We start from the raw sequence: 27,199 nt of genomic DNA on the forward strand, positions 1-27,199 counted from the left end.
TGGTACATTCTTTATGCCTATGATTTGTGGCTAAGCATCATTAAAATTGCTGGTCTGCGTGTATTTTATAACCTGGATTAAAGAAAACACTTTTGTGATAAAAATGAAACAAAATCTATTTTATACTATAACAAATTTGTTTAAGGGTTCCCAATTTGTTTATGAATAAAATGAGAAAGCATTTAATTAAATTGTTTTGGTCATCCTGGTGGAAAATAAACATTAGTTTAGTTGATTAAAGTGACTTAGTGTAATTAAAGTTTCGTTCGCACGCAACTGGCGAACGCCTGGGTGTGAAGAGGGCTTTGCTCGTGGACAGAGAGTGTCGGAAAGGTCTCCCATAGGGTCTCCACGGTGGCCCTGTCAGTCCGTCAGTTCATCCTGGTGTTGACTTAGAAGCGATGTGTGACAGCAGACTAATCCCCATCCCAGAACCCTGAAGATGAAATAACCGCTCAGCGCGTCTGTCCGTCAGAGTCTGACAGCCAACAGAAAAGAAAAATATTAACTCAATTTCCTTTTGGCCACAGTCCACCGAGGATAAAACAATCCTGGATTATGCACGCCCACTTACAATATTCATAACTTACATTTTGTTTTGTTTATCTGTGACTTATTTAATGACGATATCGGTAAACCACATTATAGAGTCACGAAAAATTGTCGTTTGGTAAAATAGCCCTGGAATTATGGAACACCCTCTATATATGATTAACTAATAATAAATTGGAAGGGATATGGAAGGAAGCGGTCTTTTTCTAATTTACGTTACTATCCCGGAAGAGAAAATCACGAAAATCCTTGGTCAGGATAATCGGTGTCTGGGACGATATTTGAACCTTCCGAATACAAGATATTGATGGGCCAGATTAATTAATTTTTTTAGAGAACGTTACAGAAATTTTTACAAAATTTTTTTACAGTAGAAATAAAGTTGGTATAACTTACACGCAAAACCTTTTGATATTAGATCTGAAAAGTTAAACATTACGAATCTAAACCTACAATGTAAGCAAGAAACTTATTACGAATTTAGCCAATGGCTAGTTTTAAAAGTAAAGTTAAAAACTGAAGTCATACGTGGGGGTTATCGAATTCTGCAGACAGATGTTGAGTCTCAGTTGGATCAAATCGCCACCAGGCTGCGTTGGAAGCGTCATCTGCTTCTCAAGACGTATCTTACTTACGTCTTAGTAGCTTAAAATCGATTATACATACCGAATTACACTATCGAGTTATGGGATGTATCGTTCCATATCGATAAATCTTTAAAACAGAAGATATTTATTTATCTATACAACGTATTAATTTTTCGTAGGATGCGGTACTGAAGGATTATTATGAATAGAACGAGTAGTCTAGACCTCAAATACCAAATTTCGTCGAAATCAATTGATTAGTTTCGGAAACGAAATATTGGGACGGACACACTGAGATTCAAATTATTCTGTAATTATACGCACCATGTGTAAAAAAAAAAGATGGATAAATGAATTTTAACATTTTGCTATATTTATCTGGAATATGAGATACATGCATTTGAAAGACTGTTAGAAAATAACCAAAAACTAAGTTTTTATCTTCAAACGAAATAAAAATATTCCCCGCGTTTTATGGACCACAATGTTCATCACCGTGTTCACAACAGCCTGTTACTGTTACCTATCCTGAGCAAAATGAAGTCAGCCAATAATATCCGGCCTGATTTATTTTAAAATCAATTTAAATGCACGCCTAATACGTCCATCTACGCCTAAGTCTTCCAACAAGACTTTTTCCTTCTTGGTTTCAAAACCAAAAATTTGTACGCTTATATGGATATGGTACAGGTATATTTTAGGCTCGATTTGAACACTGATTACTTTACTAATTTAGGATTCACCCTGTATCTGATGAATTACACTATTTCAAGAGACGGGTGTGACAATAGTAATACGGGGGGTGGGGGTTATATTATAATTATTATTATTATTATTATTATTTAGTGTTCTGTCTGACGACAGGTCCATATGAACAGGATCCTTCCATCCTTTTCTCGGACTGGGACCTGTTCATATACGTTCTTGGCAGATGATCCAGAAGTGGTTTGCCATTGCCTTCTTCTGTGTGTGAATGGAGTAATTGTTGGGATGCCACGGAGGAAAACTCCGTGTTGCCTAGACCACGGCCTTGCCCAACACAAGTTATAAATTCGGGCACCGCCGGGAATCGAACCCGAGACCCCCAGGATTACAAGGCCAGCGTTCTAACCGCTAGACCACCGTGGCCTTATATTATAATATAAGAAAAAAAAAATAGTAATTTGGTATTCTGAGGAGTACAATTCGTCCTTGAAAAATGTCAATACGCCCAGCCTAAGATTACAAACATGTAACAGGATCCGTTTCAAAAAAAAAAAAACATAAATCCTCACGGAATTTATATTCTTTAAATTCGGTGGAAAAAAAAGGCTGATCTATAAGCTTATCATCCACTGCTCATGCAGGTCCATTATTTATAAATAAAATAAATAAGGACGAACAGAAGTTAGGCTACTCTAAAAAAAAAATCACTAAACCACGACATGGATGCAAGTCACGTCGCGACGGGGGGGAGGGTGTCAGAACTGGACTGGTCTGAGATTATCGTGTAGTCAGTCAGCTGACCGGACTTGGAGTGGTGATGGCATTCATTACATGATAAGTACGACGCCTTATCGCGCTTGGCCTACCTCTGGTATACCATCAAAGACAGTGAATTACGACCAGACCGTCACACCACTAACAGTCCAACAAATCAAACATTCATAAAAATAGAATGATAAAACGACTGATGCCAGACGATCAGAGTGGTCACTCATGGTTTCGTATCGCAGATTCGATTCCATCTCCATGACGTCCTGTTTATTTTGTCTGTCTCAGAATTAAATTTGAATCGAAACGTGTCAGAGGGATTAACCCATGTACGTGTATTTATTTTAAGACTGGATATTCGATTAATTTTTCGGATAATATAAAGTCTTGTTATATGTTTAATTAATTGTAAGGGATATGGAAGGAAGTGATCGTGGCTTAATTTAAGGTTTGCTGCTGATATTTGCCTTTCAGGGACGATACATAACGAACAACTTCAAAATAGCCGGTTTCCCGGCAGACATTTCGATTCAAGATCTCTCGAAACTAAGCACGACGGAAGAACGACTCCAAAACTAAAATTGTTTGCTTCGGCGAGGAAATTATATAAATAAAGGCCAGAACATAGAAAAATTGTCGTGAGTACTCATATGAGTGTTTTTTTGTTGTAGCTCGGAAACTACTCATGTTCGTGGAATGGAGAAATGTTGTTTCGATGAGAATTTTACAGGTCACAAACTGCTTAATTGTCTCTGGTTATAGTCTCTTTGGATTTATTAATTATACCGGTGGAACATGGTTAAGACCAATATTTATTTGTTTTGACAATAATATTACAGGAACAAACAAGATCAAACTACGAGAACATTTTCTGTTCTGAAGATCAGGTGAACGTGGTTTTTCTGTGCATTTAAACTAATTGAGGTAGATAATTGTTGAAGACAGATAAACTAAAGATGGTAAAACATTAGTTATAATAATAATAATAATAATATTGTTGTTCTAGGGGAGGATATTATTTACGGTTTCCAATAAAAATATATTTTATATGGCGAAATATGTTCAAGGTCATTATTTAAAAGAATTAAGTAGTGGGTGAAGAGATTAATATTCCTAACTTATATGACTTACTCAAATGCTGCTTCTGCAACAATTTACATATACTGACGCCAAATGTAAAAATTTTAAATGTATTTTATAAAGAAATTGTTTCGAATTTGCATCAATTTTCAAGAAAAAATAATTTTAATATAATTTTCTTTATGCATCATCATTGAATTATTTTATAAACAATATATTATTACGTAATATTTTTGTTTTTACAGGCTCTAAAAATAAATTTTATAAATAACACTACTGCTTGAATTTTAAATTACTTATTTGCTCAGATCGCCGCTTTTTAATCAATTTTAGAGTTTAACAAATTTGTTTCGAATGATCTGACGAGGAGGAATGGATCCAACTTCTATTTATATTTATACAGAATTAATAGGCAAAATCTGACGCATATCTGAACATAATTATACTAAATGATAAGAGTTTAGAGACATTTTTTTTTCGTCTTATATTCAACTATCGATACGTATCGAATAATCCGGCATATGAAAAGGTTTTAGGTTAGAAACATTGATAAAAATTGTAAGCATTTATAGATTTCACCCATAATAACAGTGAAGGTATTCTGTTAGTAACTTTATAAGCAATTTTATTTATAACATTTTATTTTAACTGACATATGAAAGTTTCTGAGTTAAATTATTTGTATTTATCATAAAATTGGGACGTGGAGTTATGAAAAATAAATAACGTGACATCACATATTTTTGTTAGGGTATTTTTACAGGTATGTGGCAAACGGAATTTTAAATACCAAATTCTTAATCCATCAGCTGAACAGTGATTTGATAGGCATTTTTCTACATTGTACGTTATATTATCTATTAGTAACAATAACAAACAGGACAGAGAAAATGCGAGAAAAGAATGATTCTGTATTATATATTCAGTATCAACGAATTGGTAGAAGATGACCACAATTATTAATAAACAAAAGTTTTTAAAGATATATCAACATTGTTCCGAGTTAAATCTTTGTAATAATTCCTGGGAGGAAAATTTTAATTCAAAATCTGTGCTCGTAAATCTTATTCCTGGGCTATTAAAACACTTATTTCATTACTAGGGAACAATCCTACGTGTGTATTTCTCATATAATTCCCGAATATCTACAAAACTGATACAGCGTTGTTTAGTAACCAAACAATTATCCTTATCTCCTTCATGGTACGGTACGTAGATACTTTCAGGTCTTAGACATCATTTCCTTAAATGATTTTCTTCCGAGATCGAATACATTTCGGAGCTTTGAATTCACTAGCCCCAAAAAATTATTATTATGAATATTTTATACGTGTACGATGAAAGTAAACGCAGACATATTGAGTCAAATGAACTACTGATTTGGTTAAGTTTTCATAGGAAACAAAGACGACGCTATCGTGATCCCACGCATGCGTAGAGCGATTCTTTCAGCCCCCTGCATTATGGGTTAATGCTTAGGACAGACATGTGCATAAACTGTTTATATACGTGTCACTAGCATGTACCACACATTCTCTCCTTAGGACTTTGTTTTCAAATGCTTCTACTCAAAAAATTTTTGTCTGCAACTGGGATGCAACACCCATAAACCAAAAAAAGGGGAGGGGGGGGGAAATAAAAAATCATCTCATCGCATTCAAGAGCAGCTGGTTTTAAAAAGCAGTAAACTTTATCCCCTGGCCAAATGTGTTGCTTGTTTTCGTTTGCATTGCCTGCCATCATACGTCATGTTGGGCGCGAGATGACTGACATCTGTCGGAAGTGTTGGGAACAAAACCATGGTGGTAAATAACGAGTTGCCAGAGGCGACTTCCGCTCCAAAGTCGCTCATCGGTGGCTGGCGTTAAGAGAAATAAATACGAGAACGCCATCTTTATAAAAACTACTGGAAGGAAGGTTTACGAAATGATTAACATACCTCTGTTTTCTGCTTCCTAAACAGTGAGGCGCTTCACACGGAAATTTCAAGTACAGACTCCGTCTTAGAAAATGCCCCATTTACTTTGAAATCATATGAGAAATACCTCGATGGTTTTATTTAGTTCGAGATTATTGACACTAAAAATTGTAAACCTTAGTTATGATATTATAACTAACTAACTAACTAACTAACTAGATGGCTTAGGGAACCCGAAGGTTCATCACCGAACTAACCAAAGCCCTCCACCGGACCCTGTCCTGGGCCAACAAAATCCAGTCTCCTTCAACTCCTATCTCCCATAGATCCCGCTTGATATTATCCTCCCATCTACGTCTAGGTCTCCCCAGCGGTCTCTTTCCCTCAGGCTTCCCAATTAGTGGACCCAACCAACCAGATGGCTTACGGAACCCGAAGGTTCATCACCGAACCAACCAAAGCCCTCAACCGGACCCTGTCCTGGGCCAACAAAATCCAGTCTCCTTCAACTCCTATCTCCCATAGATCCCTCCTGACATTATCCTCCCATCTACGTCTAGGTCTCCCCAGCGGTCTCTTCCCCTCCGGCTTCCCAACCAATACAATTGTCCCATCCATGCATGCCACATGCCCAGCCCATCTCAAAGTTATGACATTATGCGTAGCCATGTTACACAATGTGTAAAAGTTATCTGTTCACCTCACGATGTGATCCTTAGATACTTAATTTAATATTCACGATTTTCTGCCGATAATGAAATTGTGCATTATTTATTTAATCTCTTAAACATTAAGGTTAGTTAAATAATGAACTATGCTACTCTCCATCCCAATTGAAAATATTTTTCTTTGTAATATCTCACAGTAATTTCTATAAATTTTCGAACCCTTAAAACCAATCCAAACACCTATCATATTTGTGTAATGGTAACAACAAATCTATAAAATTGAAATCCGAAAGGTTTTTGGTTCAAATCTTAGTCAGACTATTTTGTCTCAATTGAGGTTTCTTGTGGATCATCGTCTCTAGGAAAATGTTACGATAATTATTTTCATATAGCCTTTAAGTTTATCATCTCATATCCTCGTGTACTTATCATTCACGTTTTCCATAATTGAAAATCAGCAGTCAAACGCAGGTCTACGTGTGAAATAGGTAAATATTTTATTATGTCAGACCAAGATGGCTCCCAACATGCATTAGTGATATGAAATGTACTCTAGATATGAGCTGGTGTGTTTATAAATTTGTTGAACCGTAAAATGACGGGAACTTGTCTGTGTGTTCTGTGTCTCGCTCTTGACTTTAATAACAAACAAATTCACAATTATATTTTGTTTTCTTCACTTAAGTTATTATTTAGAACTACTAAACCGAAGTATTTATACTTTATCCAATTAACAAGAGTTTCTGTAAAGAAACTATAATGCCTAATTAATATTATGTAACTATAAGTAATTTGAACAAGAAATGTGTCGTTTTAAAATTAACGATCCATTTAAATGTATAATTTCCATTAATTCAATTCTCAATTTAGTTTGTTTTTAGATAAAACTTAAAAGTTTCGTAGGTTTGTTTTGTAATTTTTGATATTAAAATATTTTATATCACATTTTGAATTAGGTGTCTGTTTAATAATCTATCTAAACATCAGATTTTAAAATCCTAATTCCAGTAGCTCATTAGTACGTAATCAAACCGAAAGCTAAGTAATTTGTAAAGGTTTAAGGCGGCTTCAATTTTGTTCATCTACAATGCACAACCTAACCTAACAATTATTGTTGCAGTGGGGCGAGACCATGCTTATATGGTACTGTGGCTGTTAACGGGCTCATCCACCGCCTTCCCAAAATACGTAAAGCAGCTGTTGAATAATATTGACAAGGAAACCCGAAATACTCGGTGACTAACCACCTTAGCTTTTGCACAGCGAGTAGTCTACTCTGAGTGGCGCTAATATTGTCCCATCTCCGTATTTTGCAAGGCTGTTATGTTGGTATTACTGACAGCAGAAAATTAAAAAAACTGTGAATTTTATATGGCTTTTGGTATTATTTTCATACCAGATTTAATGTAAATCTGTTAATTGATTATATACGTTAAAATTATCAAACATAACCTCAAAATAGCAAGTAATTCCTTTCGTTTTTCGGCCTAGTATTAACAAGGCAACAAACTTACTTACGCAAACATTAGATTACATGTAATTACTTCCGTACGTTGTCATGGTAGAGGTCATATATAATTGGTCTTACTGGATGGTTCGCGAATACGCAATTTTCTGGACATGAAAACTTTGCTTTCAAGGCGAGTTAAGAAAGAAACTCTAATACCAAAACTGGGCACAGCCAAGGAATTCTACAGGGTTCAATGCCATGAGAAAGTCAATGCAGCTTTAAAATATGGAGATGTCGGTAAAACAGATGGAAAAACACGTTACGTCACCTCTACAGCATTTCAGGATGACAATGATTGGTCAGAATTTTAACCAATCAACATACGATGTTTACTTGTGTGTTTCTAAACTTTTGTCTGAGTTATAGCAGAGCCTTCGAATGAAAATAAAAATATAATTTGTATTATATTTGGAAAGAAAAGAGAAAATCACACATGAACTTGTATCGTTTACATGTGGAATGTGCAGTATTTAATTAGCAGCTGCATAACGTCTGTAAATCACAATTACGTAGAAAACTTTTTACATCAGAAATTTTTTTTACATTAATCTTCTAAAATATAAAACTGATATCGTGGGCAAGTTTGTGTGTGTTTACGTGTTTGCTTATAGATCAAGAACAGATAAACTAATTTGACACTAAATTTGCATGCTAATGCCTTCAAAGCAGAAAGAGACTTTAAAAATGTCAAAACTAAACAAAAAGTGACGATAATTTCTGTAGGTTAGAAATTACAGACGATAGGAAAACCGTGCCAAGAACAGAGTAGTTTATTTCTGTAGAAAAATTACACGAAGAAAGGTCACGACCTTAAAAAAATGGCCTTAGTTCGAGTTCATGACACAGAAAAAATATGTGTCCTGGTTTCTAGTCCTGGTAAAATCGATCTCTGTATCTCGTCATCAGGGCGATGAATCTGAAACGTTAGTAAACATCAACCAGACTACACAGCGCAACAACCCAGAAGACAGAAATCTTCATACTCATCGCCCTGATGATGGAGGCAGTATGACCTCCGAAACGTTGGTTAACATCGACCAGACTGCACAGCGCAACGACCCAGAAGACAGAAATCTTCATACTCATCGCCCTGATGACGGAGGCAGTATGACCTCTGAAACGTTGGTTAACATCGACCAGACTACACAGCGCAACAACCCAGAAGACAGAAATCTTCATACTCATCGCCCTGATGACGGAGGCAGTATGACTTCTGAAACGTTGGTTAACATCGACCAGACTACACAGCGCAACAACCCAGAAGACAGAAATCTTCATACTCATCGCCCTGATGATGGAGGCAGTATGACCTCCGAAACGTTGGTTAACATCGACCAGACTGCACAGCGCAACGACCCAGAAGACAGAAATCTTCATACTCATCGCCCTGATGACGGAGGCAGTATGACCTCTGAAACGTTGGTTAACATCGACCAGACTACACAGCGCAACAACCCAGAAGACAGAAATCTTCATGCTCATCGCCCTGATGACGGAGGCAGTATGACTTCTGAAACGTTGGTTAACATCGACCAGACTGCACAGCGCAACAACCCAGAAGACAGAAATCTTCATGCTCATCGCCCTGATGACGGAGGCAGTATGACTTCTGAAACGTTGGTTAACATCGACCAGACTACACAGCGCAACAACCCAGAAGACAGAAATCTTCATACTCATCGCCCTGATGACGGAGGCAGTATGACCTCTGAAACGTTGGTTAACATCGACCAAACTACACAGCGCAACAACCCAGAAGACAGAAATCTTCATACTCATCGCCCTGATGACGGAGGCAGTATGACTTCTGAAACGTTGGTTAACATCGACCAGACTGCACAGCGCAACAACCCAGAAGACAGAAATCTTCATGCTCATCGCCCTGATGACGGAGGCAGTATGACTTCTGAAACGTTGGTTAACATCGACCAGACTACACAGCGCAACAACCCAGAAGACAGAAATCTTCATACTCATCGCCCTGATGACGGAGGCAGTATGACTTCTGAAACGTTGGTTAACATCGACCAGACTACACAGCGCAACAACCCAGAAGACAGAAATCTTCATACTCATCGCCCTGATGACGGAGGCAGTATGACCTCTGAAACGTTGGTTAACATCGACCAGACTGCACAGCGCAACAACCCAGAAGACAGAAATCTTCATGCTCATCGCCCTGATGACGGAGGCAGTATGACCTCTGAAACGTTGGTTAACATCGACCAGACTACACAGCGCAACAACCCAGAAGACAGAAATCTTCATACTCATCGCCCTGATGACGGAGGCAGTATGACCTCTGAAACGTTGGTTAACATCGACCAGACTACACAGCGCAACAACCCAGAAGACAGAAATCTTCATACTCAACGCCCTGATGATGGAGGCAGTATGACCTCTGAAACGTCGGTTAACATCGGCCAGACTACACAGCGCAACAACCCAGAAGACAGAAATCTTCATACTCAACGCCCTGATGATGGAGGCAGTATGACCTCTGAAACGTCGGTTAACATCGACCAGACTACACAGCGCAACAACCCAGAAGACAGAAATCTTCATACTCATCGCCCTGATGATGGAGGCAGTATGACCTCCGAAACGTTGGTTAACATCGACCAGACTGCACAGCGCAACGACCCAGAAGACAGAAATTTTCATACTCATCGCCCTGATGATGGAGGCAGTATGACCTCTGAAACGTTGGTTAACATCGACCAGACTACACAGCGCAACAACCCAGAAGACAGAAATCTTCATACTCAACGCCCTGATGATGGAGGCAGTATGACCTCTGAAACGTTGGTTAACATCGACCAGACTACACAGCGCAACAACCCAGAAGACAGAAATCTTCATACTCATCGCCCTGATGACGGAGGCAGTATGACCTCTGAAACGTTGGTTAACATCGACCAGACTACACAGCGCAACAACCCAGAAGACAGAAATCTTCATGCTCATCGCCCTGATGACGGAGGCAGTATGACCTCTGAAACGTTGGTTAACATCGACCAGACTACACAGCGCAACAACCCAGAAGACAGAAATCTTCATACTCATCGCCCTGATGACGGAGGCAGTATGACCTCTGAAACGTTGGTTAACATCGACCAGACTACACAGCGCAACAACCCAGAAGACAGAAATCTTCATACTCAACTCCCTGATGATGGAGGCAGTATGACCTCTGAAACGTCGGTTAACATCGGCCAGACTACACAGCGCAACAACCCAGAAGACAGAAATCTTCATACTCAACGCCCTGATGATGGAGGCAGTATGACCTCTGAAACGTCGGTTAACATCGACCAGACTACACAGCGCAACAACCCAGAAGACAGAAATCTTCATACTCATCGCCCTGATGATGGAGGCAGTATGACCTCCGAAACGTTGGTAAACATCAACCAGACTACACAGCGCAACAACCCAGAAGACAGAAATCTTCATACTCTGATGACGGAGGCAGTATGACCTCCGAAATGTCGGTTAACATCGACCAGACTGCACAGCGCAACAACCCAGAAGACAGAAATCTTCATACTCATCGCCCTGATGATGGAGGCAGTATGACCTCTGAAACGTCGGTTAACATCGACCAGACTACACAGCGCAACAACCCAGAAGACAGAAATCTTCATACTCTGATGACGGAGGCAGTATGACCTCCGAAACGTCGGTTAACATCGACCAGACTGCACAGCGCAACAACCCAGAAGACAGAAATCTTCATACTCATCGCCCTGATGACGGAGGCAGTATGACCTCTGAAACGTTGGTTAACATCGACCAGACTACACAGCGCAACAACCCAGAAGACAGTAATCTTCATACTCATCGCCCTGATGACGGAGGCAGTATGACCTCTGAAACGTTGGTAAACATCGACCAGTCTACACAGCGCAACAACCCAGAAGACAGAAATCTTCATACTCATCGCCCTGATGATGGAGGCAGTATGACCTCCGAAACGTTGGTAAACATCAACCAGACTACACAGCGCAACAACCCAGAAGACAGAAATCTTCATACTCTGATGACGGAGGCAGTATGACCTCCGAAATGTCGGTTAACATCGACCAGACTGCACAGCGCAACAACCCAGAAGACAGAAATCTTCATACTCATCGCCCTGATGATGGAGGCAGTATGACCTCTGAAACGTCGGTTAACATCGACCAGACTACACAGCGCAACAACCCAGAAGACAGAAATCTTCATACTCTGATGACGGAGGCAGTATGACCTCCGAAACGTCGGTTAACATCGACCAGACTGCACAGCGCAACAACCCAGAAGACAGAAATCTTCATACTCTGATGACGGAGGCAGTATGACCTCCGAAACGTCGGTTAACATCGACCAGACTGCACAGCGCAACAACCCAGAAGACAGAAATCTTCATACTCTGATGACGGAGGCAGTATGACCTCCGAAACGTCGGTTAACATCGACCAGACTGCACAGCGCAACAACCCAGAAGACAGAAATCTTCATACTCTGATGACGGAGGCAGTATGACCTCCGAAATGTCGGTTAACATCGACCAGACTACACAGCGCAACAACCCAGAAGACAGTAATCTTCATACTCATCGCCCTGATGACGGAGGCAGTATGACCTCTGAAACGTTGGTAAACATCGACCAGTCTACACAGCGCAACAACCCAGAAGACAGAAATCTTCATACTCATCGCCCTGATGATGGAGGCAGTATGACCTCCGAAACGTTGGTAAACATCAACCAGACTACACAGCGCAACAACCCAGAAGACAGAAATCTTCATACTCTGATGACGGAGGCAGTATGACCTCCGAAATGTCGGTTAACATCGACCAGACTGCACAGCGCAACAACCCAGAAGACAGAAATCTTCATACTCATCGCCCTGATGATGGAGGCAGTATGACCTCTGAAACGTCGGTTAACATCGACCAGACTACACAGCGCAACAACCCAGAAGACAGAAATCTTCATACTCTGATGACGGAGGCAGTATGACCTCCGAAACGTCGGTTAACATCGACCAGACTGCACAGCGCAACAACCCAGAAGACAGAAATCTTCATACTCATCGCCCTGATGACGGAGGCAGTATGACCTCTGAAACGTTGGTAAACATCGACCAGTCTACACAGCGCAACAACCCAGAAGACAGAAATCTTCAAGAACGAAACTGATTTTTGTGGCAAAGCGAACACCCCGAAAAGATTGTCTTGGGTTTTAATTCTGGCAAATGTTCTTTTTATGCCAGAAAGAGACTTCTAACCGACTATCTGGATATAAATAAACTATAGGTGGTAAATCAACAATTTTAATATTTTTTTCGGACAGGAAATACCCTCCAAAATTATGCAATGGGGCACAAACTGGGGGTATATATATTTAAGGGAAAACATAATATAAATCACAATTTTAACCAAATGTTTAAACATAACGCTGTATGCATCGCGGAATATAAACAAATATGCAGGCCTTCAGACACATTTCTGAAACGTGTGAGACATTATATTAATATTATCATAATTTTGTACTGTTAATTTTCTGAGTCAGTTGAGAATAGACGAACATTTTTTAATTAAATATGACTCAAATAATAGCCAGGAGTTGACTGCCTTCAGACTAAATAAGTCTCTGTGATCAGATCAAGAAAGTTCAACGCCACTGATATAGAGGTAAGTCCCTGTTACTATCCTGGGTCAATTCTATGTCCCTTACTTTGCAGTAATCGCCTCTCAACACGAATTTACGTAACTGAAAACAAAATATTGCAGTATCGATATATCGATCTTTATTCTTTAAAAGATTTTTAAAATCAACGTTCATTCGGTATTGTTAAAAAATTAGTTAGAATTAAAATATTACTTACCAGTATTATAAATGTTAATATTATAGAATTAAAATAATATCAATAATAATAATAATAATTGAACTAATGACTGAAGATATAAGACGGATTAAATGACTTGTAAAATAAGTATTAAAATATAATAATGGATTTAAAATTCAAAGTTCATGAGAAATGGATTACGTACGTTAATACGTTCAATTCCAGACACCATGCAAGCAAAATTGGTCCTCAAATTATATATTCACGTTCTCTCAGAGGTCTAAGAGCATATGGAAAAGACAATTTAACTTCTGTGCAACATAACAGCCACTTTGAAAATTTACTTAATTACATTTTAAATGAAAATTGGAAGATATAAAATGAACTCTTCCAGTTTTTATCGATTTCAAAAAATGTTCGTCGTAATGGCCAGTATTATAATGGACACTGTCCACTGAATGACATGAAGAATGCCCCTGAAATAGGCTGTAGCCCCGTCTTCAGCTGCCTTTTTCCTAGACGTTCTTAAACTTTCGCCTAAGCAAGAACGCGTCGTGGTAAAGTCTGTCCGTGTGCCAAACCTCCGTAATGACGTCATCGTCCTTCATGATGTCACCACAGAGCATGACGTCAGCACGCAGAGAGGCAATACTTTCTATCTGTGCAACAACAATGTATAACCCGCCGATATGACGTCACCACCCATCTGAATCGAACTCAGGGCCCTTTGAATACGAGGCTAGTATACGTTCGGAAGGCCCCAAGTTCGAGTCCATTCGTCACCACAAATATTAAAAATAATGTATGACAATCGTCAGTATAATGACAAGCAGACCCTGAAGATGATAGTAGAGAAAACTCCCGAAACGTCTCTAGTAACGAAATTCCTTTGCGAAATCCAAAATAATTTGTTATTTGTAAGATTTGTGGTTTTCACAGCGGTGAGTATGAAGATTTCTGTCTTCTGGGTTGTTGCGCTGTGTAGTCTGGTCGATGTTAACCAACGTTTCAGAGGTCATACTACCTCCATCATCAGGGCGATGAGTCTGAAGATTTCTGTCTTCTGGGTTGTTGCGCTGTGTAGTCTGGTCGATGTTAACCGACGTTTCAGAGGTCATACTGCCTCCGTCATCAGAGTATGAAGATTTCTGTCTTCTGGGTTGTTGCGCTGTGTAGTCTGGTCTATGTTAACCGACGTTTCAGAGGTCATACTGCCTCCGTCATCAGAGTATGAAGATTTCTGTCTTCTGGGTTGTTACGCCGTGTGGTATGGTCGATGTTTACCAACGTTTCGGAGGTCATACTGCCTCCGTCATCAGGGCGATTCATCAACCCAGAAGACAGAACTCTCCAAAATAAGTTTATTTGAGCGCCACAAAGTGTTTCAGGACTGCGGTCTGCGCCCTCCACTTACCTGACTTACCAGATGCTGAAATGGAGGGGCTGACGGATCAAGGCGGTCCAGGTCTGTGTGCAATGCGAAATCGGTGAGGGCTTTCCAGGGAGCTTGGTACGACAGCACTTCGACTGGGTTTAAGCCCTGTGGGCTCTCGTGACGCACTGGACTCGACGCCACCATGGGAATTCCCTGCATGCTCCCGTATCCTAATTTCCTCCCGTCCTGCAACAGTCACGTGACACGCATCTCACAGCCTGATGGCTTCACTTTCGATGTTTCAGACATCGATTATATGTACAGGTAGCCCTCGATTTGCGCCGATTCAGAATAACGCCGATTTTGAAACCAGAAAGTCAAAAAGTGGAAAAATATATTTTAATATTATTTATAACGTTTTACAATGTATCTCGTACTGATTCTTATACTAAGTCGTAATTCTTACATCGCTGATTTTGAATACAAATTATAAATGCAATCATCTCTGCAATTACGTGTGTTTCGTAAACTCGAATTTGCTTCAATGAGATCGATGAATCGATAGAAGCTGTTTGTGAAATGTAAACTTTTGCATATGCGAGTTTTCTCTTATGCAATTTCATTCCTGTCGCTTTAAACTTTTAAAGGGCTAATTTAATCTCTGCGGAGGTACCGGGGTTATTTTTACTACACGATTTTCTATAGGTCGGCGTCTTATATGAATGCAACTATCTCATAACAACAGAGATGACTGTACACATCAATCACACGAAAGAATCTCAGTCAATCGCGGGGACCAACGAATTGCCGATTGTAATTGTATAAAATATATTTTTTTTAAATTCCCTTTATTTTATTTACGTCATTTCAGAGCTTTAAATGTAATGCCATTATATTACTCGTCAATGTTTTGTTGCTGGAAACGCATGTCATTGACTTCCTATTGATTTACATTATAAAAGAGTTTCAATTTACGCTGGTTCGTCCAGGAACGCATCCCCGGCGTAAATCGAGGGCTACCTGTATACATACACACACAGGTATAATATCCGTGCGTATTTTTATAAGATCTATGATAATTCTTGGGACCATGTCCTTTTTTGGGACTTTATTTCACATATTCGAAGATCGGATAACGAGAGGCTTAAGTGCATGCAATTGTAATGTCACGTAAAATATAAAGAAAGCAGACAAATATAAGTTTATTAAAGTAATATCATCTAATACCACACACATCTTCAATATTATTACATCCTAAATTCACATTTAAATAACCAAAATAATTATAGTCAACAACTTTACCTTTAAACAGTAACTAAAAAGAATCAGGTATAAAAGTCTTTCGGAATTTTTAACCTACACATTCATAATTAAGTCCGCCTATAATTTACATTATCAGTCATATGTATTTAATGTAGAGTAGTCAGGGGTAAAAAATATATGTAAGGGGCGACTGACCTTAATCCCCCCCCCCCACGTCCGGTATCACTATTAAATTCTGAAATTAAATTCATCGCTCTTAAACATCTTCCATGTTATCAAATAAAGCTTTGTTTTATCCAACGAGAAAGTATTCTGGATGCTGTACAACTCTAAAGTTCATACATCGGTGTCCTTCGTTCCCAGTGCTAGAACAGAAACACCGTTCCAAAATTATATTTCTTCTATGTAAGTATATTTTTTTTTACCTGTAATAATATATCCTGACACTTTAAGTTAACTAAATGTAGCATTCCGCAAACTAAATTTAAGATTTACAATGAATTTTTGATACTAAAGGATGCATTTCAACACAAAGCTTCAGAATGAAAATAGTTAGAAATCGATAAATAAACAGAACAATCTTCTATGAGTGCCTGGAGAAAATCTCGCACAGAGACTATGCCTTTCTCCTTCGTAACGCGAAAATAACGTAACAATTATATGAGAAGAAATCAGGATTTTAAAAATGGATTAAACACACAAGTGGTTTGTAAGTTTCGTAAAAAATCTGTTTTCCAGAAATTGTGTTGGCCTACTTTCAACACACACGTAACAAACAACTGTAACAAAATATGTTAAAGCGTCCGTAACTTAATGGAAATGAATCATGACTAACTAATTCATAATCACTCAATTAGCTGAATTACACACTCGTAGAATAAGCAGACATAATTGATCTGATACGTGATATACGAAATACTTTTATTGGTCTGAAAAATTCATATAAATTTAATCGGGAACGCATAAAATCACTAGTTACATGTTCACGAGAAATCTTCGTTGTGACTGCAAGACTGCTAGAAATATATACTTGTTCAATTTTATCAGTCTAAACACAATAAATTAAATTAAATATTAAAATATTATTACAATTAATTTCGATAAAGAGCATCATTTTAATATATTTTAAATATTTAAATGTTAATTGTAATAATATTTTAATATTTAATTTAATTTATTGTGTTTAGACTGATAAAATTGAACAAGTATATATTTCAACACAATATAACGCAACATTATCATCTCACTGCTAGAAATATATTTTATAATTTACACTTAATATTCAAGATTCTTAAATACTAAATTGGATAATCAAGACATTGATAATTATCAACCTTTGATTAATCAAGCAGGACGAACCGGATCAGAATTATAGCATAAATATACATGAGGGAAATAAGAAATGCATACATAATTTTGGTCGAAAAATCTATAAAAAAAAATTAATTTCAATGACGTGAGTATATAGTACGTGAGAGTGTGGAGTGGACTGAAATGGCTCACGATGCGATTTCTGACTTTTGTGGAAACGGTGATGAATTTTCTGGCTCTTTAACAGAAAAAAAAACTAATTTCTTGCCCATCTAAATGATCATTATCTGCTCAAGAACATCCTAACCATTGATTTCGTTTATCTTTCCAAAAGAATATTTCTTTTTATAAATTACAGGACTCATAACACTCGAAAGAAGTCATGTTACTGTCCGCGTCATTTAACTTGGCTTATAATAGAAACTGGGGCCGGAGGGAAGGAGGTCAGAGCACACATTGAGCATGCGCTAATCACTGTTACTGTCCAAAACGTTTGTCCTTCGTACACACAGTATGAGCAATGTGTAGTTCAACAACGGAGCGAACACCGCCGCGGCAAATGTTTTCTGATCGGTTAATACTTGTCTCCTCATTCCATAAAACAAGCCATAACAAGAATAACCAACACAGTACTCCAGTGCGCAGGCGCCAAGTACACAGACGCGGACAATAAGAATCTTCTATTCACTTCTCTCAATACGGAGCGACTACAGTGCAATATTCTGTAAATTTTGATGAGGACTTTAGCAAAAACTAACAAAATTAATATCAGACTTACATTTTCGTAATATACTGCACCCGAGAACACAATGAGACGGTCGTAAGGTCCGCCATCCTGCAAGATCCAGAAAACGAGATCTTCTGTATTAATCCCCTAATCCCCCCTCGTCTGGTGGGTTTTGGTGGCAAATACAAATTTTAAAATATATCTCATACGTTACGTAAAGATTTTCTAAAGCGTTCTAGCAATTGTTAATTCAATTCACCATAATTATGTATGACTGTGCATGATCCATATTTGTTATACACGACGTTTCGGGAATTATTTTTTACTCCAATGGCCTAACGATCGGCATTCAAGTTTTGCTTTTAATCCTGACAGTTACCAGTAACAAAAACCAAAGGATTTTTTTTCTCTCCATATTTTCAGTTTAATCGTAAATAAACATATGAAGGAAGAAATAATATTAATTTCAAAATCGTTTATATTAAACATAATTTATAATATGGACACTACAGAAGTATGGTGTATTGACGACTTGGTTACTTGTCAGGTATAAAAAATTCATAATTAAAAGTCTAGGTTAATTTCAGCAAACAAAACAATATAAAATCAATATAAACACAGTATAGTATTCATTGATTAAAAAATTATTTTTCATAACAGTAGTTTTAAAACCGTTGACATTCAATGAGAAATTATTTCTTTATCATCTTTACCTCAGCTCCTTCCATCTCTTCCATTTATCAGCCCACTCCATCAATATCACATTCCTTGTTTATGTATCTCTTTTAAGAACTGCTGTATACCCCGTCTGACAAAGGAGTGCCGTGGTGCACTCTGAAATCTGCCTTGTTGACTGGTGTGACGTCAGCCACAGATGTTAAACTGTACATGCTACCTCTCCCCTATCTTCTCCTCTCCCCCCTTACCCCTCGTACAGTGTAAACATTCATGAGCGCCCTCCGAAGAATTCAGCAATCTTTGTTCAGATGGCTGAAAGGATCCCATGTGTAATACAAGGATAACAATGAAAATTTTTTTAAGTCTTCTTACATCAAAGTCTACCCGGAGGTCCGCGGTCATTTAAAAATACGAACAAAGTCTTTTTATAACACACATAACAGCTATAAACAGTGGTCAATGTATTAAGTTTGGAATTAACAACGTTACCCACAGTTTTAGTCGATAAAATAATGTATTTAAATATCCAACCCTTCCTGGAATAAAGAAAATATTGTGGATAACTTAATACTAGTGTCGTCCTGTGTCACGACAGGTATAATAAATTATATTTCTAACTGAGCTGATATAATTTGTTCGAAAACCGAACAGAATTATTATATCGCCTATGCTTCACGATTCTTTGAGTTTTATTTAGCAAAAAAAAATATCGTATTTCTTTTAGGGTAATTTTAAATGGTAAAATTCAGAGGTCAAAGCACCGTGTTTGTTTTCGCAGCTTGGGGGAATCTCTCCTCCACCCTCTACGGTAAGCTGAGCTGACACACTAAACAGTTGCGTTATGATGGCCCTTGGCCGGCGCAAGAGGGGAAGGAAATACGAGTGGAGGGGAGGTACAGCTACGATCTCCAATTTCGGTAGTGCTATACACATGACTGAAAACATTTATCTTTCATAACTGTAACACACGTTTCCACGGCGAAGGAATTTTGCTCAGTGTTTTGTAGTTTTTAATGTGACTGGGTTATTTACTTAAATTTCATTTATTATACTCATATTTTGTAAAATATGCATATTAATAACTGATGTTTTCTGAGAGCAATGGCCAAGTTTACAGCACAGTCGAGAACCAAGGACCACCGTAAGGTAACAGATCAGTGTATTCATGTTCTCACTGGGAACAACTTTGTTCAGCGTGTAGAAACACCTTCTTCCGTACAAGTAATTTAATGTTATCAATTTTTCCAGAGTTTTTGAGATATTAAATTAAATGAATAACAAAATATTTTCTGCATTTTACAACTCTTATTCTGCAGTGCAACACACGATTCAGCCGATAATAATCGTCATCATACGAAGAAGTTTTCTGTCCCTTGAAGGAGGGTGGGGCAGTGGTTATCAGCACTGTTGCCCTCACAAAAACTTTCAGAAGTGATGCTGGAGGGGACTTGGGTCCACAGCCGGACAGAAACAGCAACAAAGAAATCTCCTTCCTCGACCATAAGAGACGACACTCCTCCTAAACACAAGTTGTGACTTCGTATAACTTGATAAAACTAACCAAGTCTCTCGTAAGTGAAGCCACAAATCTTTTCGGACTTACGTCTCACCTTGTCTTCAGGAAATAAAAATTAAAACTTACGTGACAAATATTAGTAAAAAAAAACCAGACCAGAGACTTTCGTGTGTTTTAATCCATCAGGTTAGGTTTACATTTAAAACAAATCTTAGGCTGAGGCGAAATTTGATTGAGTGCAGCTCAGATATCCTTCTTACAAGATTTTATTCGTTGCTTCTTATGGAGTGTCTCAAAATATACCTACCAAGTTCACGTTCAACTTTCTCCACAACGAATTATTTAAATTTGATGAAACTTTGTGGTCACTCAAAACCATTAGTCCATAATTTTCGTTCGATATTTCATGCAGTACCGAACAACGATATTCATAATCGATAATTCGATTATTTGAGAGCCCACAATAAGTCAGAAGAGCATTCTAAGTAAAGTTTGGCGTCGAAGTAAAATGTACAAGGACACAATTTTAAACCTCGTCAAGAAATTTTGCAAGATAGGATCAGATTTGTAAGATTCTCAAATCAGCAGGTCTTAAGTATCTGAATTAGACTTTTATACGAATCATAAATACACAGAATTTTTTTGAAATGTAAAACAATATCCATATAAAGACAACAAATATATTAATTATCGGAAATACTTATAATTTAGAAGAGAGAATGCAATAATATTTCATGGCATACAACACTAATGAAACTTTTCCTTAGTTTTTTTCATTCATTTTAATTATTTCCGTACCTCATCTATCTCTCTGTCCCATAATTCTATCTTCCCTGCACTCGAACTCAGATACGCTGTCGAAATTCGGTAGTCACCCCCCGCCTTAAAAAAACCCCCAAAATTTCATTACCGGTCACAGCTTCCCCGCACCCAATCCTCAGCCTAAAATCCTATTTCCCTAAAGTAAATATTAATATTATCCTCCCATCTACGCCTAGATCTTGTAAATAGTCTTTTTCCTTCAGGTTTTTCCAACCAAAATTTTGTACGCATTTCTCATCAACAGTAAACGTGAACATATGAATTAACTCGTACAAAAAAAAAAAAGAAGATATTTTATCGTAACATTAATTCACAATTTCCTATTCAAGGATAGCTGGTATTTCTGTAATCGGTCATAAAATATTATTATTTACTTTAATTATATATTTTATAACCTATTTCCGCGTGTTATAATAAGACGTAACAGCGTAAAATTACGAAAAATAATTAATTTGATATTCCACGGGTTGGGCTAAGCTTGCAGAGTAATTTGATTAAAAAGAATTCTATCATACGTGATTGCGTTTCAGAAATTGTCCTCGGTCGATTTATGGAATGGAAAGGAAAACCGAGTATCTCCGTTGTCTGTCATCCGATATATTCAGCTAGGCGAGCGAGAATGCATTTAAGGCTACGCTTAACATAACAATCCCCGAACAAAACGACGAAAACACGAACTTAGAGAAAGACAATAACTAACCCATGGGATGATCAATATTTTGTCGGGCATCTGTGGTTAAGACGAGGGTTGGTACGAGTGTCCGCCTTTGCTGTTGACTCTGTCATACAATACGCGACAGCAGCGGTCGGCCTTCCTTCTTCCTTCCGTCGCCATGTTTACTTTGGATGTTCTTTTCCCATAATGCAATTCTAACCGGCCGATGCTGCCTTTCGAACAGTGTCTATTACAGTCAAAACGAAACGGTAAATAATCCAGTCGAATCCAACATTAAACTAACTTAACCCTTTCGAGGTCAGATTATCTTTAAATTCGTTCATCAACTAACAATAACCTTAACTAACTAACTAACCTTACTAAGAATCCTGAGATTTAATGCGGAATAAGCTTATAAGTGTATTATTAGGTATCGTATTTAGCTCATTTACTTATGAAACATTATTCAATAAATGAATTGCATTATCATTATTATTATTATTATTAATATAGTACATTTATATATTATTGAAATGAATTATTATTATTTTATTAGTGTTTTTTACTTATTAATTATTTTGTAATAAATTAATTTTGTATAATTTTGTATATTTATATATTCAGTTTCATTTGTTTGTTTGTTCTTGTATTAGTAATGTTTTACTTTTATTATTATTGAAATTAATTATTATTATTTTATTAGAGTTTTATTAGTGTTTTTTACTTATTAATTATTTTGTAATAAATTAATTTTGTATATTTATATATTTAGTTTCATTTGTTTGTTTGTTCTTGTATGTGTAATGTTTTACTTTTATTATTATTGAAATTAATTATTATTATTTTATTAGTGTTTTATTAGTGTTTTTTTACTTATTAATTATTTTGTAATAAATTAATTTTGTATAATTTTGTATATTTATATATTCAGTTTCATTTGTTTGTTTGTTCTTGTATTTGTAATGTTTTACTTTTATTATTATTGAAATTAATTATTATTTTATTAGTGTTTTTTTCTTATTAATTATTTTATAATAAATTAATTTTGTATAATTTTGTATATTTATATATTGTTTTTTGTTTGTTTGTGTTTGTATTGTAAGGTTTGTATTTTGTTAGTGCTTGGCTGTTATTGGCGTTTAGGCTGTTGTCAAGCACTTTAATAAATTAATTGAATTGAATTGAATATCGAGAAGTTCAACAGAAAACAAATAATTTTTCAAGCAGAGTGTGACTTCATTATGAATTGTGGATTATACGATTGCACGCGATTAAATTATGTATATGAACATGGCCAATTCTTACCTCAGACACTACAACACGTGTTCATTACGAAGATCAACTGGTTAATAATATTTAAAGTAAATAATCTCTGTTTACGCTGAATCATACAAAAAACCCGGTTCTCCGTTTCATATAAGACATTAAAAATTTACATGAAACCACTCAGAAGAAACCACGTGCTGTCATAATGACAAATAAAAACAGTCTGTCTTCTGGGTTGTTGCACTGGGTAGACTCTTAGTAGTTTACTGATGTTTTAGAGGTCCTTGCTGTCTCTTTCATCGGAGCGATAACACTGGCCCTCATACGTCGGTCAACCTTTAACAGACGACACGAAACAACAACCCAGAACACAGTCAACTTTACATTCCCCGTCGTGAGAAACTTAAATCTCATAAAATAACTAAGAGTCTCGGAACTACAAGGCGTGAATGGTCTGGTTCATGATGTAGACCAGTGGTATTCAACCTGGGGTACGCGAAGACATCTTAGGGGGTACGTGAAATTTAAAAAAAATAAATATTATTTTATGATAAACGCTAAATAATCAGTAATGTAATTTATTTAATTTATTTTATATGTAGATTATATGCTATGTATAACTTGAATTATACACCAACAACTTTGGGGGTACAAAGTTGAAGAGAAATTCTATCTGGGGGTACGCGAAGACATCTTAGGGGGTACGTGAAATTTAAAATATATATATTATTTTATGATAAACACTGAATAATCAGTAATGTAATTTATTTAATTTATTTTAGATGTAGATTATATACTATGTATAACTTGAATTATACACCAACAACTTTGGGGGGTACAAATTTGAAGAGAAATTATATCTGGGGGTACGCGAAGACATCTTAGGGGGTACGTGAAATTTAAAAAATATATATTTATTTTTTGATAAACACTGAATAATCAGTAATGTAATTTATTTAATTTATTTTAGATGTAGATTATATACTATGTATAACTTGAATTATACACCAACAACTTTGGGGGGTACAAATTTGAAGAGAAATTATATCTGGGGGTACGCGAACAAAAAGGTTTGAATACCACTGCTGTAGACGATGTAGAACTGAAGAAAGGGCGTTTGATAGAAGTTGGTTAAAGGGCTGGTGGGCCCTAAAATGAGTAATTTACGTCCATCATGGTGCAGAGAAGCGACTGTATAAGTCTGACCCCAGGGGTTTACGTCTTAGAAATGGGTTCAGCATATTAACCCCACTGATTACAGACCACTACAGCTGGAACCAAAATGACAGGGAACACGAGAGAGGGCGAAGTTACCGGAATTGTAAGAAAATTCAAGATACGTATTCGAAGACAGAATACTAAGAAGACGCCATAAAGAAGGCGGTACAGACAATGCACTGCCTAAAAGACAAGAGACGATCAAAATACGTATAGCAACACGTGGTGTGGCATGTTTTTCGTATTTAAGACGTTAAGCCCACATCAACACAGACTGCACTTTGATATTCTAAGTTGTCTCAACTGTTTTTAAAGAGTTAAATATGTTACCAGTGCATAACATGACTCGCCGGTAAACAAATCCCACAGCTAAGGTCGGTAAATATTTATCCATTTGCCATATGAAGGCCCCCACGTCTCAATCACGTACTCCAGTTGCTTTTTCAAACGTAGTTTCGCTTTAAATTTTCCTTTGTTTTAAAATAATTAATATATTATAAATAAAACTTTTTTATGTTTTTGTTATGTATTATGAAAAAATCTATTACAATGTATAATATAAGATTGTTAACTAATAAAATATATGTACTAAAACTTTAGTTTGTTTGTTATCCACTGTTTCTGTGAATTTAACTAACCAACAGCCCAATGGGTCGAATATTCCACTCCAATCATGAGGTCCAATTGGACGTTTTCATCTTACAGATTGCAAACCAATATATTTTATTTTATTTTATCCTATTTGAGATCTTTATAAAAAAAACATATTTTTAATTATATTTATTTTCACAGATGTGAAATTTTTTCTTAACTGGTACCTTACAACAAATCTCGAGGTGAAAAATCTGTTTTTATTATGCAATTTTCACTCACGGTTAGTGCCAAGTTCGTGTGTTCTCAAAATCAACAGTCAAATGCAAGCGAAACGTTCAGTAATGCGTGTTATAAATACAGAACACGCTAGTACAATTATTCAGCGTCACGCTGGAGACATTCGCCTTTGATCCTTGTCATACTGCCCGCAAGACAAGACTGATGGACAAGAACCAGACACTGCGATGCTACTATCCGGCTCAAAAACATCACCCAGTCAACTATAAGTCTCTTTTAAGTTGAAACATTCTGATGTGTAGTAAACTACGATGTTTTTTTAAACATTCCACACGAACACAATACATTATTTTCTTGGGGCGAAATATTTTGGAGAATGTAAATAACCAACTTCATGTCAACGTACAAAATTTATCTAGATGAAGTGTTACATGTTATTAATAAAGTCAAATAAACATTATCCATTTACACATAAGGTATACATTTATTAAGACGAGTTTCCGAATAAAATTTTTCATTTTATAGTTTTGATGCGTCATGTTTGTGTTTAAAATTTCAAATATATATTTATTATTCAAGTCTATATACACAAACTTTTAAATTATTGATGTTAAAATTTAAAATTTAAAGATAAACCTGAAGATGATGCTATGACATTGAAACATGTAGTAGTATTAAAGCGCAACATTGTAACATCGAGATAACGATGAATAGCGCAGAATATAAATTTTAAATTTTAACATCAATAATTTAAAAGTTTGTGTATATAGACTTGAATAATAAATATATATTTGAAAACTTTTCATATAATAAACATTGCGGTGTTATTTACAATCTACATGAAATCATCCAGCTATGCTATGCGTTTTTAAAATGTTGACGACATTTTAAGGTTTTGTCACGCAAATAAAGAACAAAATCCCAAAATTGTTTCTTCAATCAGCTGAGTTATTGTAGACTGGATGATTCTTGAGATGTTTTTTGTGGACGGTTCAATAAAAATATTTTTTTTCTATAATTCATAAACATCGTCTGTGGAGTGGATAAAAAGTTTGACAACGCATCGAATACAGTAAGAGGAAAAACTATTCCACAGTGTACTGACGTAGCAATCATAAAATTATACTCTTCAAGGTCACAACAAAAGCGTACAACCTTACAACACTGGCAGCTGAGCGCAGCCAAATGAAGACCGCTCAGAATTCACACCGTAGCAAACGCTGTACTGGTGGCCTAGATCAGTTCATTAAGTGGGTAAGTCTTTCCTTAGCCTTGAATTATGCAATTTGGTGAAGGTACCAAAAGGCTATTATACTCTCCGGTAATAATTTACCAAAAATCCGAAATTCGTGCGGTTCTAAACTTTATACACTTACCATCGTCTCCTTAAGATATGTCTCTGACTACCCACTAAGACCTATAAGTATTTATCTTCCCCATACTAGGCGCATGCCCAGCCAATCAAATCTTCTTTAAATTTTCTATTGTAACAATACCGTGTGATAAGTAAAAATCACGAGATTAATTTCAAATGAAAAATCTAAAATTGTTTAATTAATCTTTCTTTGGTCAATTTTTCTATTCTGACAACTTTATTTTCAAACACATCTATTTTATAAAAACTGTACTTGATAGTAACAGAATATATTTCTAACATATATCAAAACATTTCGAAAATTACTTTATTTTAACTTCAATTATATGAAAAGTAGATGTTTCGTAAGTAAAATTCAGCGGTCATTTCACACTCATGTCTTCCTTTGTTTTGCCGTCTCAGAATACGACGTCTGCATTTGTGTCTTAAAATATTCACTCAATGTCGCTACAAATTCAGAGGAATTCTCGCCCACAGTGGAATGTTTAGTGACGTGTCGATTCTGAGAATTACTCCACACAAGTTTCTATGCAAACT

At 36.6% G+C, this 27,199-nt stretch overlaps 1 protein-coding gene across 3 annotated transcripts in view; it reads right to left on the minus strand.

The window, feature by feature from the left end:
• Nucleotides 1-27,199, minus strand: part of tup (LIM1_Isl and LIM2_Isl domain-containing protein tup) — a 172,138-nt gene that overhangs the window by 13,024 nt on the left and 131,915 nt on the right. The window contains exons 5-6 of one of the 3 annotated variants that reach the window (XM_087343370.1): nucleotides 18,353-18,409; nucleotides 15,049-15,246 (exon numbers count right to left, since the gene is read on the minus strand). In XM_087343370.1, the coding sequence (XP_087199496.1) occupies nucleotides 15,049-15,246; nucleotides 18,353-18,409 (255 nt within the window). Of the gene's footprint in view, nucleotides 1-15,039; nucleotides 15,247-18,352; nucleotides 18,410-27,199 lie in introns of all 3 variants that reach the window. The other 2 variants (XM_087343369.1, XM_087343371.1) reach the window with 2 other exon arrangements.

This window comes from Zootermopsis nevadensis, unplaced genomic scaffold (genome assembly GCF_977971745.1).
Source record: "Zootermopsis nevadensis isolate Lab colony 2312 unplaced genomic scaffold, Znev_1.0 Znev_ptg000005l, whole genome shotgun sequence".
In the NCBI taxonomy this organism is placed as follows: Eukaryota; Metazoa; Arthropoda; class Insecta; order Blattodea; family Termopsidae; genus Zootermopsis; species Zootermopsis nevadensis.